The 15,646-nt window shown below is 38.5% G+C and overlaps 1 protein-coding gene across 3 annotated transcripts in view; it reads left to right on the top strand.

The window, feature by feature from the left end:
• Positions 1-15,646, top strand: part of abr (ABR activator of RhoGEF and GTPase) — a 409,594-nt gene that overhangs the window by 376,183 nt on the left and 17,765 nt on the right. For all 3 annotated transcript variants that reach the window (XM_081366269.1, XM_081366270.1, XM_081366271.1), the window contains 2 exons: positions 10,301-10,360; positions 10,469-10,578. In XM_081366269.1, coding sequence (XP_081222395.1) covers positions 10,301-10,360; positions 10,469-10,578 — 170 coding nt within the window. The remainder of the gene's footprint in view (positions 1-10,300; positions 10,361-10,468; positions 10,579-15,646) is intronic.

Below are 15,646 nucleotides of genomic sequence, written 5' to 3'. Positions count from 1 at the left end.
TACTATGTACTTATTATAGTAATTACAATAACTGGGTAATAACTAGGTACTAACCCTGAACCTTAGGTAAGTACCCTGTAAGTGCACGTACTGTAAAATAAAGAGCGACCGTGATGCTTTTTGGAATTCTTGAACATTGGTATAATTTAAACCTTCTTTCATGTTTTGTCTTATGATTTGTGCATTTTACAGAATGGGTCCATGAGGAGTTATTAAAATTATTCATGGTTCTCTTTCAGCAGATGTTTAGCTTGATTTATGATGTTGTCCTCTTTTAGTTTAACTGGTTTGCATTTATCAGCAACAGAGACATTAGCATCTAATGGTAACTGCCTTAATAAACGTCTGTTTAAAATATATCTTATGCTCCATAACTATCAGGGTATTTACGTTAGTTGGGTTTCTCGACTCCTGGGGTTGTTGTTTTCAGTTACTTTAGTTCTATTTTTAGTAGTCACACAAACAAAAACTGTTTAATCATGTTTCTTGGACTTGTACAATCGTGTTCTTTGAAGAACCTTCCCATATAAAAACATACTCTGGCAGTAATACATGGTACTTTGATATTAATGAACCATGGTACTTAAATGGTACTCTAGGTACTATAATACCATAATAATACCATACGACGTTCAAAGAAATAAAAGTAACTGCTTTTTACCATTTTTTTTTTTTTTTTTTTTTTTTTTACAGTTACCATATATGATAATCATTCAATACCATGGTATATATCAAAGTTCTATAGTGATCTGATACTGTCACTGTACCATGGTACTACCACAGTACATTTTTAAGTATGGTAAAGTGTTGTGTTTACCTTATATAGAAGAGCTTTAAATATGCTATACAATAAAATGTGTATGATGATGGTGAAAGATGTGAAAATGTCATTGATCATTGTTTGTGAGTCAGCAGATTATTGGCATTTCCTGTGTGATTAATTTACGTTTACTGAAAGAGGCCCAGCAGGCCAAGTCTGTGACATCAGCCCAGTGAATCAGAACACTAAAGCAAACATCAGCCTGACCTCCACGTCAAACTCTGAATACCACAGTAATTACAGCTTTTTCCCACACCACACACTGAACAAACACACACTCCCCAAAGATGTTTCCAAAGTGAGAGTTGTAACTACTGGTCTCATGCTACAGAGAGATGTGTGTAGGGTAACTTTGGGTGTCTGGCTTGAGCATGTCATCTGATATTGATGAATAGGATGGTCAGGACATTATGAAACAGTGTGATATTTTACTAAGAGCTTGTTGAACAAAGCTATTTGTGGTTTATTTTAGCATATTTGCTAATTTAGATTTACAATTTAATTTACAATTTAGGTTATATATTTATTTAGCATTGAAAGGTTGCCTGCCTGCCTATATTTCATATTTCAACATGTTTCCGTCGACATATTTTAGTCCAGCACTAGTTCAACTAGTAAAATGTATACAAATTTATGTAACAATAACAACTGTCATCTGCCGCCCCCTTTTACTTACCTAGAGAGATAACTGTAGTAACCATCACGGCCATGTACATCCCTCCAGATGCTAACGTTAACGTAGCCCTCAGCTATCTTCATGGTTGTATAAGTAAACAGCAGCAGGCGCACCCGGATGGGGTACATATAGTAGCCGGAGATTTTAACCGGGCATGCTTAAAAGCTGTCCTCCCTAAATTCACCCAATATGTGAAGTGTGCCACCAGGGAGAACAGCACACTCGACCATGTCTATTGCAATATTAAGCATTCATACAGAGCAGTGCCCCAGCCACACATTGGCCTGTCAGACCACCTCTCTCTGCACCTTATACCAGCCTACACCCCTCACATCAGGAAAAATAAGCCCACCATTAGGACGATTAACACCTGGCCAGAGGATGCCCTCTCCCAGCTCCAAGACTGCTTTTCAACTACAGAGTGGAGTCTATTTGAGAACCTGGATGTGGAGGAGTATACAGAGTCTGTCCTATCCTATATCACATTCTGTACTGAAATTGTCACTGTCACTAAACGGATCAGGGTTTTCCCAAACGAACAAGTGAAGTGCAGCTCCTTATCAGGGATCGCAACACAGCATTCGAGTCAGGGGATAGGGCACAGTACAGCTCAGCCAGAGCTAACCTAAGGTGGTCGGTCTCATTTCAGGTGGAGATGAGACAGTGACAAATAATGCCTTAGGGCTGCTAAGGTAGCATACAAAAGGTCCCGACGGAGTACCAGGGAAAGTACTCAGGGCCTGTGCAGACCAACTAGCGGGGATTTTCACAGAGATCTTCAACATCTCTCTGACCCGAGCCATCGTCCCATCTTGCTGGAAATCCGCCACCATCATCCCAGTTCCAAAAACATCAGCACGGAAAAGCCTGAATGACTTTAGGCCCATCGTACTAACATCATTGGTAATGAAGTGTTTGGAGAGGCTGGTTGCCCAGCACATCAAGGCCTGTCTCCCACCATCATTCGACGCTCACCAGTTTGCCTATAGGGCAAACCGCTCTACTGAGGATGCCATTGCCATCACCCTCCACGCAACGCTGAGCCACCTCAAACACTCAGGCAGCTATGCAAGATTACTCTTCATAGATTTCAGCTCTGCCTTCAGTACTATAATCCCGGACATTCTGATTAAAAGACTCTTGGGCTTACACCTCCCTCCCTCCACCTGTGCTTGGATAAAAGACTTCCTTTCCAACAGACTACAAGTGAGACTCAGTCACCATCTCTCCTCCTCCCTTACACTCAGCACTGGCTCCCCCCAAGGCTGTGTGTTGAGCCCACTCTTGTACACTCTCTCCACATCTGACTGCTCCCCCTCTCACCCCTCCAACCTCATCATAAAATTCGCAGATGACACCACGGTGGTCGGTCTCATTTCAGGTGGAGATGAGACAGAGTACAGAGACGAGGTCCAGCAACTGTCAACCTGGTGCTCATCAAACAACTTAATGCTGAACACAATAAAAACCAAAGAAATCATCATAGACTTCAGACGAAACAGCACAGCCCACGCCCCACTCCTCTTGAATGGTGAATACGTGGAAAGGGTCTCATCTTTCAAATTTCTGGGAGTAAACATTTCTGAAGATCTCTCTTGGTCCAAAAACACTAAAGTTATAACAAAAAAGGCCCAGCAGCAACTACATTTCCTGAGAATCTCAGGAAAAACCATCTTGAACAGAAGCTGCTGGTGTCCTTTTACCGGTCAATTATTGAAAGTGTACTGACTTTTTGCATTACAGCATGGTATGCGGGATGTTCGGTGGCAGACAGGAAGGCTCTGCAGAGGGTCATAGGCTCAGCCCAAAAGACCATAGGTTGTCCTCTTCCTTCCCTGGAAGAGCTTGCCAACTCCCGCTGCCTAAACCGGACCAGATCCATTGTTAAAGACATTACACACCCCGCTCACCACCTGTTCAACCTGCTTCCCTCTGGCAGGCGCTATAGGTCAATGAAAGCTTGCACTGTTAGATTAACAAATAGTTTTTTCCCCTGGGCAATACGTTCACTGAACAAACAATAACCCTGTGAAATATTATATTACCTCTAGAGTTGATATCATTGGCAAACAATTTATTTCTACTACTCAAGATTAATATGAGATTGACTGAAACTGAGTGTTTCACCCCCCCTTTAAATGTATTTTAATGTATATGTCTTGATAGTGTTGTCTGCACTGTTACTGAATCTACAGTACTATGACAAAATAAATATTTTATTAGTTGTGAGCTTGCCTTCCTGTTTCATCGTTTTATTTTATTGTCCGAACATACAGAATGAATTTGCGTGAAGTCAGGTACATGAACAACTGACTCAGTATGGATATATACTATGTGAATGTGAATATGTGTGTGTGTGTATATATATATATATATATATATATATATATAGTGTATAACGTTTTTAAAAGAAGTCTCCTATGCTCACCAAGGCTGCATTTCTTGATAAACAAATACAGTAAAAACAGTAATATTGTGATATTTATTACATTTTAAAATAACTGTTTTCTGTTTTAATATATGTGACTGGACCACAAAACCAGTCACATGAGTACATTTTACACATCATCTGAAGGCTGAATGAATAAGCTTTCCATTGATGTATGGTTTGTTAGGATATGACAATATTTGGCAGAGATACAACTATTTGAAAATCTGGAATCTGAGGGTGCCAAAAAATTGAAACATTGAGAAAATCGCCTTTAAAGTTGTCCATTTATGTTCGCGATTGTGCTGCATTCACTCACAAAAATAAATGTTTTATGTGTTTACGGTAGGAAATTTACTAAATATCTTCATGGAACATGATCTTTACTTAATATCCTAAATCGATAATTTTGACCCACACAATGTATTGTTGGCTATTGCCACAAATATACCCGTGCGACTTGTGATTTGGTGTAAAAAAAAAATTGCTCTGTGCAGTTCATTGTTAGGAATAGAAGTAGGGAATGGAAGAGAAGAAAGGGATGGTGACAGGGTTTTAAACTCTACTTAAGGAATGTGAATTAAATATTTGATTTTACTTTGATCAAACAGAGTTGTGTTATTGCAACTGAGAAGGTAGACTAATTGTGTTTCTGCAGATATTACCTAAACTATCTGGTTGATGTATTTAAAGAATTCTCTTTCTATTCTAGAGAGAGCAGCATAATTGGCCATTGAGGTCAGTAGTTTGCTAAACCATATGCAGTCTGTCAGTCAGCAGCCCTTCTCAAAGCTAAAACCAGTGTGTGTGTGTGTGTGTGTGTGTGTGGCTCTACACTGAGGAATAGTATATATACACGTATGTAATATGTAAGTGAGGCTTTATTGCAATCTTAACAAGGCCTTGTGTGTGCAGCATGCACTTGCTGTATTTGTAACAAATGAACAGATAACATGATCTTCCTCCCTTTGTTCTCTGTAAGGATCCTCCGTGCAGAGTCTCTTTGAGTCTAGAGAGAGCAGAGAGGAGCCGCTCAGAGAACACTGTGTTCCTGCTCTGTACAGCAGCAGGCTGGCAGTACAGAGGGACAAGGGGTGGGCAGGGGGAGGGACATGCTGAATGAGAAAGAACGAGAGGAAAGAAGAGAACAGAATGGGGATCTGTATCTCCAAAGTTTAGTCTATGGGCAATTCCATGCAAAGGTCATCTTTACCATGAAAAAATTAAGTTTTAACCTAAAGAACAAAACCCTTTTTAAGTTGTCCATTTAGGTCTGTAATATACTGTATTAATGTGCTTTAACAAAAAATTTAAGAAAATTGGCTTGTTTATCCACCAGATATGAGGTGAGCAACAATGCTTAAATTACATTTTCAACCAGCCATATTTCATGCTTTCAAAAAAAAGGTATCAAAGACCCCCCTTTTTAAACTTTATTTTAACAGTAAGCATTTTGCAGAAAGATGGAGGCATGCCTGAGAAATAAATATACTAATTTGGTCATAACAGCACTGCCTGTTGAATTTATAAGGGCTATAATAAAGAGGTCTTGACGCTTCAGTGCACTGTCACGTCCATAACGTTTTAAAGGTTTAGTTTATTTAATATGACAATTATAAATGCAAATAACTTGAAACTTTATTTACAAAGCTAAATTATGTTTATGCTTATTAGGATCGACAATTCATCTCACTACTTTGCTCTGAACAACCATAATAATACGTTACGGACGTGACCGTTACGGACGCTTCATATTAAATCATGCATATGACTATTGTGATCTGTTTCAAGACAGAAATGATTTTGGCCAAAAACGTAGGCTACATGATTGCTAGTGACTCACATCTACGGACAATAATGTCCATCGGTTCACCTGACTGTGGAGGAAACCTGTGATTTGAACTCCTATATGACAAACATTAATTGTTAATGTATTTTAATCTTGACTGTCTTCCGTAATAGTCTCTGCTTTAATGTTCCGTCTGTGTGTTTATAGTCGAGAGGCGTCCTGCAATTGCGCGAGGAACCTGATTGGTTTAGGCGCGAAACAGGCGCCCTCTAATTCGTTCGCGCTTCCTGTCATTCAAGCTCAGGTTTTGACAGCTCGAAGATAGCGTCAGAGAATGTCTAATAAGGGGAGAAGTGCCACTCAATAAACTTCCGGTTGCAGTTCCACTCGTTCCATATGAGGGCGCTCACAGGACGAGTGCAGAATGAATGGCGGTCTATGGAGCTATACCGCTCAAAATCCACTTTTCTTAGGATATAATTTTTTGTCTAGTAATTTGAATGTTGTTTTCGAAAGGGGATGCAAATAAATTACACATTGCTTGGTGTTAGATTTTTTAGAGTCACTTATTTGCTTTAAAAAGTCTTTCAAAATGTCAATGACGTCAGAATGCATGTTGGTACCTTGGATGTTTGCACCATTGCCATTACCATCATCATTTTAAATAATGTAAATACCATGGTGTTCTCTTCTGATACCATCACTGTACCTACCACAGTACTTTTTTTGGTTACATTTTATTTTAATGTGTTCTTGTTACAGTGTAATTACATAAATAAAAAGTAATATTAATTCAAAACATGTACTTACTGTAGGATTAGGTTTAGGGTTTGGTTTATAGTTAGTTTCTTGTAATTATGCATACTTTACTATTAGTACTATAATAAGTATGTGTAACGTAACAAGAACACTGTTAAATAATGTTTTACCTTTTTTTCTTACCGTAAATTTCTGTAATCACTCCCATATTCAAGATAATCTCCATGTGGCTGATATTAGAGGGATTGTTCGAGGTCGTGATGGACCAGAGCTCCTCAGAAACTCATTGATCAGGAAACATAAACCTCATGTTCATGTCAGCACAGGTCTGTCTTAAATTTAAACCAGTTCGGAGCAGAGAAGCTCCCATCTTTGTTTTGTATGTATAATCCCTGAACGATTAAATGAGGACATTGAAGATACTACTGACTGGTGTATTATCTTGAAGATAGTTGCTCCATGCAGAGAGTGATGAGAACAAAAGTTTCCACTCTGACCTTCACCCCACCTCCATCTTGGTATCCAGGCTGGTTTATAGGGAATCAATTGTGTATGCTGTTGAAATAATCCCATAGCATAGATATTCAGCTTGGACTCTTTCATCCCAAAATTTCCCAGAGGAAAGTGAAAAGTGGTGTTGGTGTGGTGATCCCCCGGGACCTTTAGTAAGAGTTTGGAGGAAAGCACTTGGGAAGATGAGGGTAAGCCGTTTAGCTGTATTTAGCTGAAGTTTTTTCTAGACATATCATGGAAAATTTTATTCCATATATGTTTAATAAAGTACTGTAGGAGATGCCAGAAGGTTAGAGAAAGGCTCAAATAAGGTCATGTGTAGCATGTGAATTTGGGTGCTAAGAGGCTACATTCACAGAAGAATACGGCTTTCAGAAATGTTTGGAGTGATAAATATGGTTATGTTCATTAACAGTTCATTAAGCAGAGTGGCATCCGCATGTAAGTGAAGTGTTTATCAGTGGGTCAGTGAGATGACTCTCACCTTTTTGTCCTGATAAATTAAGTTATTACAAAAATATACTTAAAATGCAGTTTATACAGGGTTTTGAATACACCTCCTCTATGATGAACATGTTTAAATGAAAAAAAAAAACATTTTGATATTCTATTGAGGCATACAGTCAAAAAAAAAAACTGAAAAAAAAACCGCATTCAAATAATTACTTTTTTGAGAATTTTTAAACCTTTTGTCTATCAAATCAAACGGATGTAGTGCAGAAATTTACTGGGTAAAATAAATAAATGAGGAACAGGGAATTATATCAGAGAGGATCCATGCAGACCATCATGATTGCGTGTCATGGTCAATATGTCTCTAAAATATGAGATAATTTGAGCTAGCTGTGTCCTCCCTATGTTGCCACTGTTAGTCTCAAGCTATCCATTTATTACGCTGCTAATTTAATTGGTGTATACATGTCATATTGGTTTAGTAGGATAATAACAAGGCTCCAACATTCCATAAATATCCAATAAGAATCTCATTAAAGCCCTAATATGTGTATATAAACAGCATCAGTAATGATAATTGCACACTGATTGCATTGAGAGAATTGATTTTAGTGATACAAGCTAATGCAGTTTTATGTGCTTGACAGACTTTATTAGACATTCTCATTAAAAGCTAAGGCATGTTTTCCTGAAAATTTTCATTTATGGGAGTTTTGTCAGCATTTGTGCTATTTGTGTTCCCTTATGTTCTTATGTTGGTTGGATATTCATGTTGGTTGTTAGTGAAGTTTAATTAAATGCAATACAATTTATAACAGTGATCAGTGGTAGACAACTGTTTTGAGACATGGTCAAGACTGTCAGGTTGTTTATTATTGTGACTTTCACTTTTGTGCTTGATTGACAGGTTAGTTTAAGAGTTGGGAGGTTCTTCCCTAAAGAGCTCTTCCCATCATCCATCTTGTCTGTGGCATGTAGCTTGGGAAACTTGTGTGGAAGAGGTGTGTGTGTGTGTGTGTGTGTGTGTGTGTGTGTGAGAGAGAGAGAGAGAGAGGGAGAGAGAGAGAGAGAGAGAGAGAGAGAGTGTGTGACTAAGTTTCCTCTCCTCAGAGAATTGTTTGTTAATGGAAACAGCACAGATTTTGCCCAGAGTAGTTCTCCTTATATGTTCACAGGACAGTAAAGCACCTAAATATCGTAGTGTGAGTTCTTGTGCAATATGTGTAATATTAAACACACTCTGGAATATATGACATTAATGGCTTAATCTCGTAATATAACCGCTTTGTTACTGTTACAAGTTTATTGCGGTATTGACTCTTATTTCTTGCTTTGTTGATTCATATTGTGTTTATAGTGCTGTGTTACTGTGAAGATGTGTTCATTATAGAGTGTTCAGGTTTGATTCATCCATGCTGGACTCTTATTCAGCAGTGTAGTAGAGTTAACTTTATCACATTTACGGTCTGGGTATATTAGGGGAAAACTAGGGGAAAAACTACTGTCCGTTTCCCATGGTTTTTTTTATAGTAAGGACTGCCTGGGAATTTTTAGATGATTTTTCTTTATAAAAAAAACAAAAACCTTAAAGAAAGAGAGAGAGGAAATAGATTAGGCAAAAATAAGGCTCTGTTGTAGGATTAAAATGGTTGCCTGAAGAGTATGGGTATAGAAACAGACTACTTCTAAATGCAACTACAAGGCATGAAGATATTAAGTTATTATAAACATTAACATCATGATTTTCTGGAAAGCTGCTTTGAAACAATGTGTATTGTGTAAACTGCTATACAAATAAATACATTTAAATTTTGACAGTGCAGATGTTTACTGATATATCACTCAAAAATGTGTAAACCTGAAATACCCTCATTCCCTGATAAACCACATTTGTCCTGAAAGACTAAAAACTGGGGCTGTCTGAGCCTCGGGACAGTTTCCCTTAGGAGGCGATTTATTGGTATTCATTGTTAAAATATTTTTCTGATTTCTTTCACCGACCTTAAAAGGATAGTGAAAACAAAAAATGAAAACACTTTCATCATTTACTCACCTTCAAACCACCTTCACCTTACTCATGTCATTCAAAACCTGAATGGATTTCTTGCTTCTGATGAACACAAAAGAAGACCGTCCTTCGAATGAGACGTTAAACCGAGGTCCTTTCTCTCTGTGGTCACAAAAAACCCCGGCATCCTGGCCAAATTTGCCCAGTGGCCTCTGTCCATCATGGCCTACTAATCATCCCTATATATATATATATATATATATATATATATATATATATATATATATATATATATATATATATATAATCATTGGCTTCATCACTCTGTCTCCTGTCCACCAATAAGCTGGTGTGTGGTGGGTGTTCTGGCGCAGTATGGCTGCCGTCGCTATGGTGGATCCAGTTGGATGCTGCACATTGGTGGTTCAGGAGATTCCCCCTTCTATGTAAAGTGCTTTGAGTGCCGAGAAAAGCACTATATAAATGTAATGAATTATTATTATTATTATTATTATTAATGGGAACCAAAACTGTTTGGTTACCCACAATCTTCAAAAATATCTTATTTTTCTCTTTTTCTTTTTTTAATGACAAAGTCATACAGGTGTGGAACAACATGAGGGTGAATAAATGATGAAAGTATTTTCATTTTTGGGTGGACTATGCATTTAATTTAATAATCCATCAGCACTCATGGTCCACTCTGGTCTCCTCAGCATTAACCTTTGACCTATGACAGTATTCTGTGAGACCATTGTGTTTGCATTGCATTGAGCAGCAATAATTGCATCATACATTTTTGGTGCTTAAAGATGAAGCAATCCTCACTCTCATTTCTCTTTGTCTCTTTACAGCTGGACCCACAGACCGTGCAGTCCAAAAACTGGCATATGGACGTCATAGAAATGAATGGGGTACTAATATATTTCTCATTAAACATATTGATACCTTTTGCATTATTGCATTACACATAGTTTCCTGTGATTTACGTGGGATTTATCTCATTACTCATTCCTTCTTAGATTAAAGTGGAGTTTTCCATGAAGTTTACAAGTCGGGACTTAAGTTTGAAGCGGACACCATCAAAGAAACAGAGTGGTGTGTTTGGGGTCAAAATCAGCGTGGTAACAAAGTGAGTGAAATGCCAAGCCTTAAGGTGATGATACATGTTGTCAATGGCAATGTTGCCGTCTACAGGTAACCAGGTGAGACAATAGGGCCCTTGACCGATCTAAAGTATCCAGATAGAAAATTTGTTGCCCAAACTCAATGGGAAAGTGCCAAAGCAAAAAGGTGATGATATCACCTTTAAGGTGATGATACACAGGGCAACTTTTTGGGCAATGCTGCTGGGCAATGTTGCCGTCAACGAGCAGCCAGATGAGACACAGGGCCCATGAACAATCTAAATTATCCAGATTTAAATTATATTTATTGCCCATTTTCAATGGGAAAGTGCCCATGCAACAATCGATTGGCAAGATTGCCCAGCAACATTGCTCAAAAAGTTGCCCTGTGTATCATCACCTTAAAAGTCAGAATGGAATGAAAATTCACTGTTTTCTAAATGAATGGTGTTGATCTCATTGTGAATGATTTGTCTGTACATTTGTTTTATTTTTTTACTTCATAATGGACCTTTCTATGAAAATGACAGACTTCTCTTTGGTGGCGTAAGCAGGACCTCTCCAAATATTAGTGCACTTAAACTTCAACCCTGCAAGATCTGACTTCATTTTTGTAGAGACCCGGATTTCAAAATACAATCAACAACAGATAGATAGAACCAAGACCCACCCTGCCGTTTTTTTTTTTTTTTTTGATAATCCGTAACGCTCGGATGCATGTCACAATTTTGACAAAAAAAATTTTGTTTTTACTTCAGTTTAATTTCAACTTTAAACATTTAAAAGTAAAAAATGACATAAAAAAGGCAGAAGTGGCTTTTTATGATACAGTAGTTTAGCCTTACTGAACTGCAGGCATACTGGCCATCGGGAGCACCAAAACTTTTCTTTTCTAAACTTAAAGGGATAGTTCACTTTGAAATAAAATTTTGGTATGTTTTAGCTTACCTCAAGGGCATCCAAGATGTAGGTGTCTTTTTTTCCGCAATAGTTTCAATTTTGATATTTTTAGGTCAAACCGTTCTTGTCTGTCAGTCATATAATGCAGGTCTATGGTCACTGTCTCAAAGAGCATGCACAGAGTCCAAATTAAAACAATTCCCCATCGTCCAAATTAAACAATTCCCCATCGTAAGTACACATTGATGGCCTAAGACATGAAACGAGCGGTTTGTGTGAGAAAACGAACAGTATTTATATCGTTTTTACCTCTTATACACAGCCACGTCCAAGTGATCTGAGAGCGCGCGCGCATCCTGGTGTGTGACGTGTACGCAGACTGGTGCATAGATATATACACTAGATGTCGCCTAGTCTACGGCAGTTCATTGGAACGAATGTCTTTAAGGCGACATCTAGTGTATATATCTATGTTAAACATATCAAAATTAAATTTCAAAGTGAACTATCCCTTTAAGCTCCGTCCTGAGCAGTGGCGTAGGCAGAAATTGTATTTTGGGCGGGCCATTGAAAAAGTGAGTGGGCCTATAGTTTTTCCTAGAAAAAATATGGCTTAAATTATAATTAAACCTTAGAGAGTAGAAAAAAGAATAGACAAACTGCAAAAACAGTTACACCTTTATTTTGCACTATTCGGCAAAGGCAATAACAAAACACTGTCTAATCATCATGTTCAACCAGGGCTGGACTGGGACAGAAAATCGGCCCTGGCATTTTGGCCCAGACTGGCCCACTACATATGATCATAAACACCACCCATCTTTGCACGCCTTTGAATATGTTTTTGTTTAACTCCTATTCATTAAAACCGCTAATGCCATGTAATGAGTGAGTATAAACGAGTGAGAGTTAACAGATGAAATAAGTACAAAATTGTAATTTAATACAGTCGAACTATACTCCACAGTGATGAATCCAAAAAACAAGCTATAAGCTGCATTGACAGTGTTTCTCAAAGGAATTTTGGTAAAACTGTGGTGGGTGGACCTCTAGGGGGATTTGGGGGCATGGTCCCCCTAAGAAATTTTTTTGCATTTTAATGTTAAATTCATCAATCTGGTGCAGTTTGAGGGTTCAAAATTAAAAGCTCCAACCCATATTCAGTGTGCAAGTATAACAAAGAAAACAAATCAAACCTCTTTTAATAACAGTGTCTGTCTATATTACACTACTACATAATAATAGTTATAATATTAATCTCATGATAGTAGCCTATATATTGTAAAAGATAATGCACCGAAAAATAAAGAAAACTTTCATAATTAGTTTTGTACTAATTTCTAAACTTGAAAGAGATAAGCACATGATCTTTTATTTTGATGGAAACTGCATCGAGCTTTTATTTTGGCGGAAAACATGGATACAAACGTGTCTCATTAAACTTCTAGTAAATTGCTGTAATTGTCAACTATGCAGATGTGGAAATAATCTGTAACCGGGTTTCCTACACTCATACCCAAAGTGTTTTGAAAGTAGTTCTGCTTACCGCGGACTCTACGTTACACGTTCTCATCTCTCTCTCCTGATCCTCCTCACTATCCTCATCATCAGCCACTGGAGCTGATGAAGGTCCTGCTGCTGCAGAAAACATATATATCTTGACACATTTTACAGCGTCTGCTTGAAGGGCCTGTATCTATTTTTCACGCTATTTCTCTGCACATTCCTTGCGTTTCCTCTCCATCTCTCAGACTATTTTGACAGATACACACTTGACACTGCACGCTCGCTCAGAGCCCAGAGGGGGAGGTGTTTAATGATGTGATTGGGCCAGCCCAGTGTCAATCAAGAAAACAACCAATGGGCCGCTGATCTACGCCTTTCATGGGCCGGTCTGTCAGTGGGAAAAAAAACTAATGCTTACTTTTTTTTTGACCAATGCATTACACCGGCACTAACCCATCGCTGTCAATTAAACAAAACAAAACGAATGGGCCGCCGATGTACGAGTTTTATGGGCCGTCAAAAAAAAAAAAAAAAAAAAAAAGTATGAGATGTATCGGCCCAAAAGCACGTCGGCCCACCGGGCATTTGCCCGGTATGCCAGATTACCAGTCCAGCCCTGTGTTCAACCAACAGAGCTCAATAAAGGCTGGACAAACCACCAGCATAGACAATAACCTGTCTATTTTATTCAAGTTAGTCAGCAGTGCAGACAGTTCACCCGAAAATAAAGTAGGCTAAAAGTAAAAGAAATTCAAATAATGAAAACTCTCAGCAGAGCACAGTTTAAAATAAATAACAACACACTCCATAATTTCTGTTAAATCAACCATATATAATGCAATCAGCCTGGTGGAAATTAAGCTTTTGTGCCAAAAAAAAAAGCAACTACAAAAAATACAACCAAGAAAACTGTCCATACCACTTTGATGAGAAGCTCCTTGATTTTCCATTCTTGACAGTGCAGGGAAATACCCTCAGATTGGGTTGTGAAGGTGGTTCATCAATTGCAGTTAGATCGGCGGGTAAATCCGCGTCAGGCTGACAAGGAGAGAGCACTGGCACTGCCGCCAGGGAGCAAGCGGCGGCCGCCACCAGCGCCTGACTAGCCTTCTTGTGGGTTAATGAGTCTGAAGGACTGGGCTGGGTGGACTCGGCAGATGAAGGCAGTAGCGTGTCTTCTTCCTCAACTCTTTTAAGAAAAATAAAATAAAACACTAAAGAAACTTGTTTAGCCATTATTGTGGCGATGTTAATACATTGGCTAAAGGCCGCCAGAGCCCGCCTCTCAGAGAGTCTTCCTGTCGCCCTAGCAACCATAGGCCTACGTTCCGGAGGGAGGCTTTCTACAACTTGCTTCAGCAATTCCATTTTATTCGGAAAACAAATTAAACACACACACCAGTCAACAATAAATCAGGTTTATATTAATATATTTTCTTAAATACATTTGAATAATAAAAATAAACTAAAAATGTGTTTTGATCAAACTTGCCTGGGTGGGCCAGTGAGTAATGTGGGTGGGCCAGTGCCGCCCTGGCCCATTACTGGCTACGCGCCTGGTCCTGAGACTTCCTAAAGCTCACTGATTGTACACACTGTAAAGACAATAACGATGACGTTGATTTTACCATATCAATCTAAGCATAAGTCTAATGATGAAACATTTGTTTATGTTAGTTATTTAACTCGAACCTCACCATCGCAAGGACGACTTCAGCAGGATGTTTCTCAGTGATACACTACTCAGTTTGAGGTACATTATCATGTTGCAACTGTAATTCCTAATTGTCAGCATTAACAAGTGCATGTCTATCAACAAACTGATGTGTATATTTCTAATTTATTGAGGTGCACATGCGGGAACTGTATCAATAACAGTGCATACGTTAGCCGAGCACTAACGTGAATGACTGATGTAAAAAACGTTTGTAAAACTAATTTTATCTGTATCTTTTCTCAAAGTTGTAAGAACGACAAACAATCTGCATTAATCTGCACATTTTTAGGTAATAGTGGCCCTGAGCTGATTAGCAGAAGTATTTCAGTAAGACAGTAATAACGTGAGTTAGCTGGTTAGTCGGAAACTTACACAATATAAAACATAAAACTACGTATCAAGAACACCCGGTAAAAAATATATAAATCAATAATTATTCATACTTACAGGTTGTGATTCTGAGGAGCAAGCTGGTCCAAATAAACTGGGTACTGTTGAACTCCGTGTTGAACTCTGAGATTTGAGAAGTTGTCAGTAAAATGACATTTGAGGGCTGGTCAAGTTGTTCGTGGGCAGACAACACATGTGGGCATTATGCAAATGTATTTTCTAGTGACGTAGAACTGTCACGCATTGGGATTCTAAATATAAATGACTCATTATGGCAGTTCAGAGTCAATACTTTCTTTTGGGAGACAATGGGCCCTATCATACACCCGGCGCAATGCAGCGCCAGGTGTGATGCAAGTGTGCTTTGCTAGTTTCAGCCTGACGCAGTTATCATTTTCACGTTCTGCGCCACTTGACAGTGCCGTCCTGGTCTGAAAATGAGGTGTGTTCAGGCACATTGTTGGCTCATTGCTACTTTGAGGCAACTGAAATAGACTGCGCCATTGACCAACTGAAACCTGGTCTAAAGTCAATGGCGCAATATTTTTTTGTTATTTAAA

Source organism: Scardinius erythrophthalmus, assembly GCF_964197995.2.
Source record: "Scardinius erythrophthalmus genome assembly, chromosome: 5".
Lineage (NCBI taxonomy): Eukaryota > Metazoa > Chordata > Actinopteri > Cypriniformes > Leuciscidae > Scardinius > Scardinius erythrophthalmus.
Note: the sequence above shows the minus strand (reverse complement) of the source record. Positions and strands in the feature narration are given on the sequence as shown.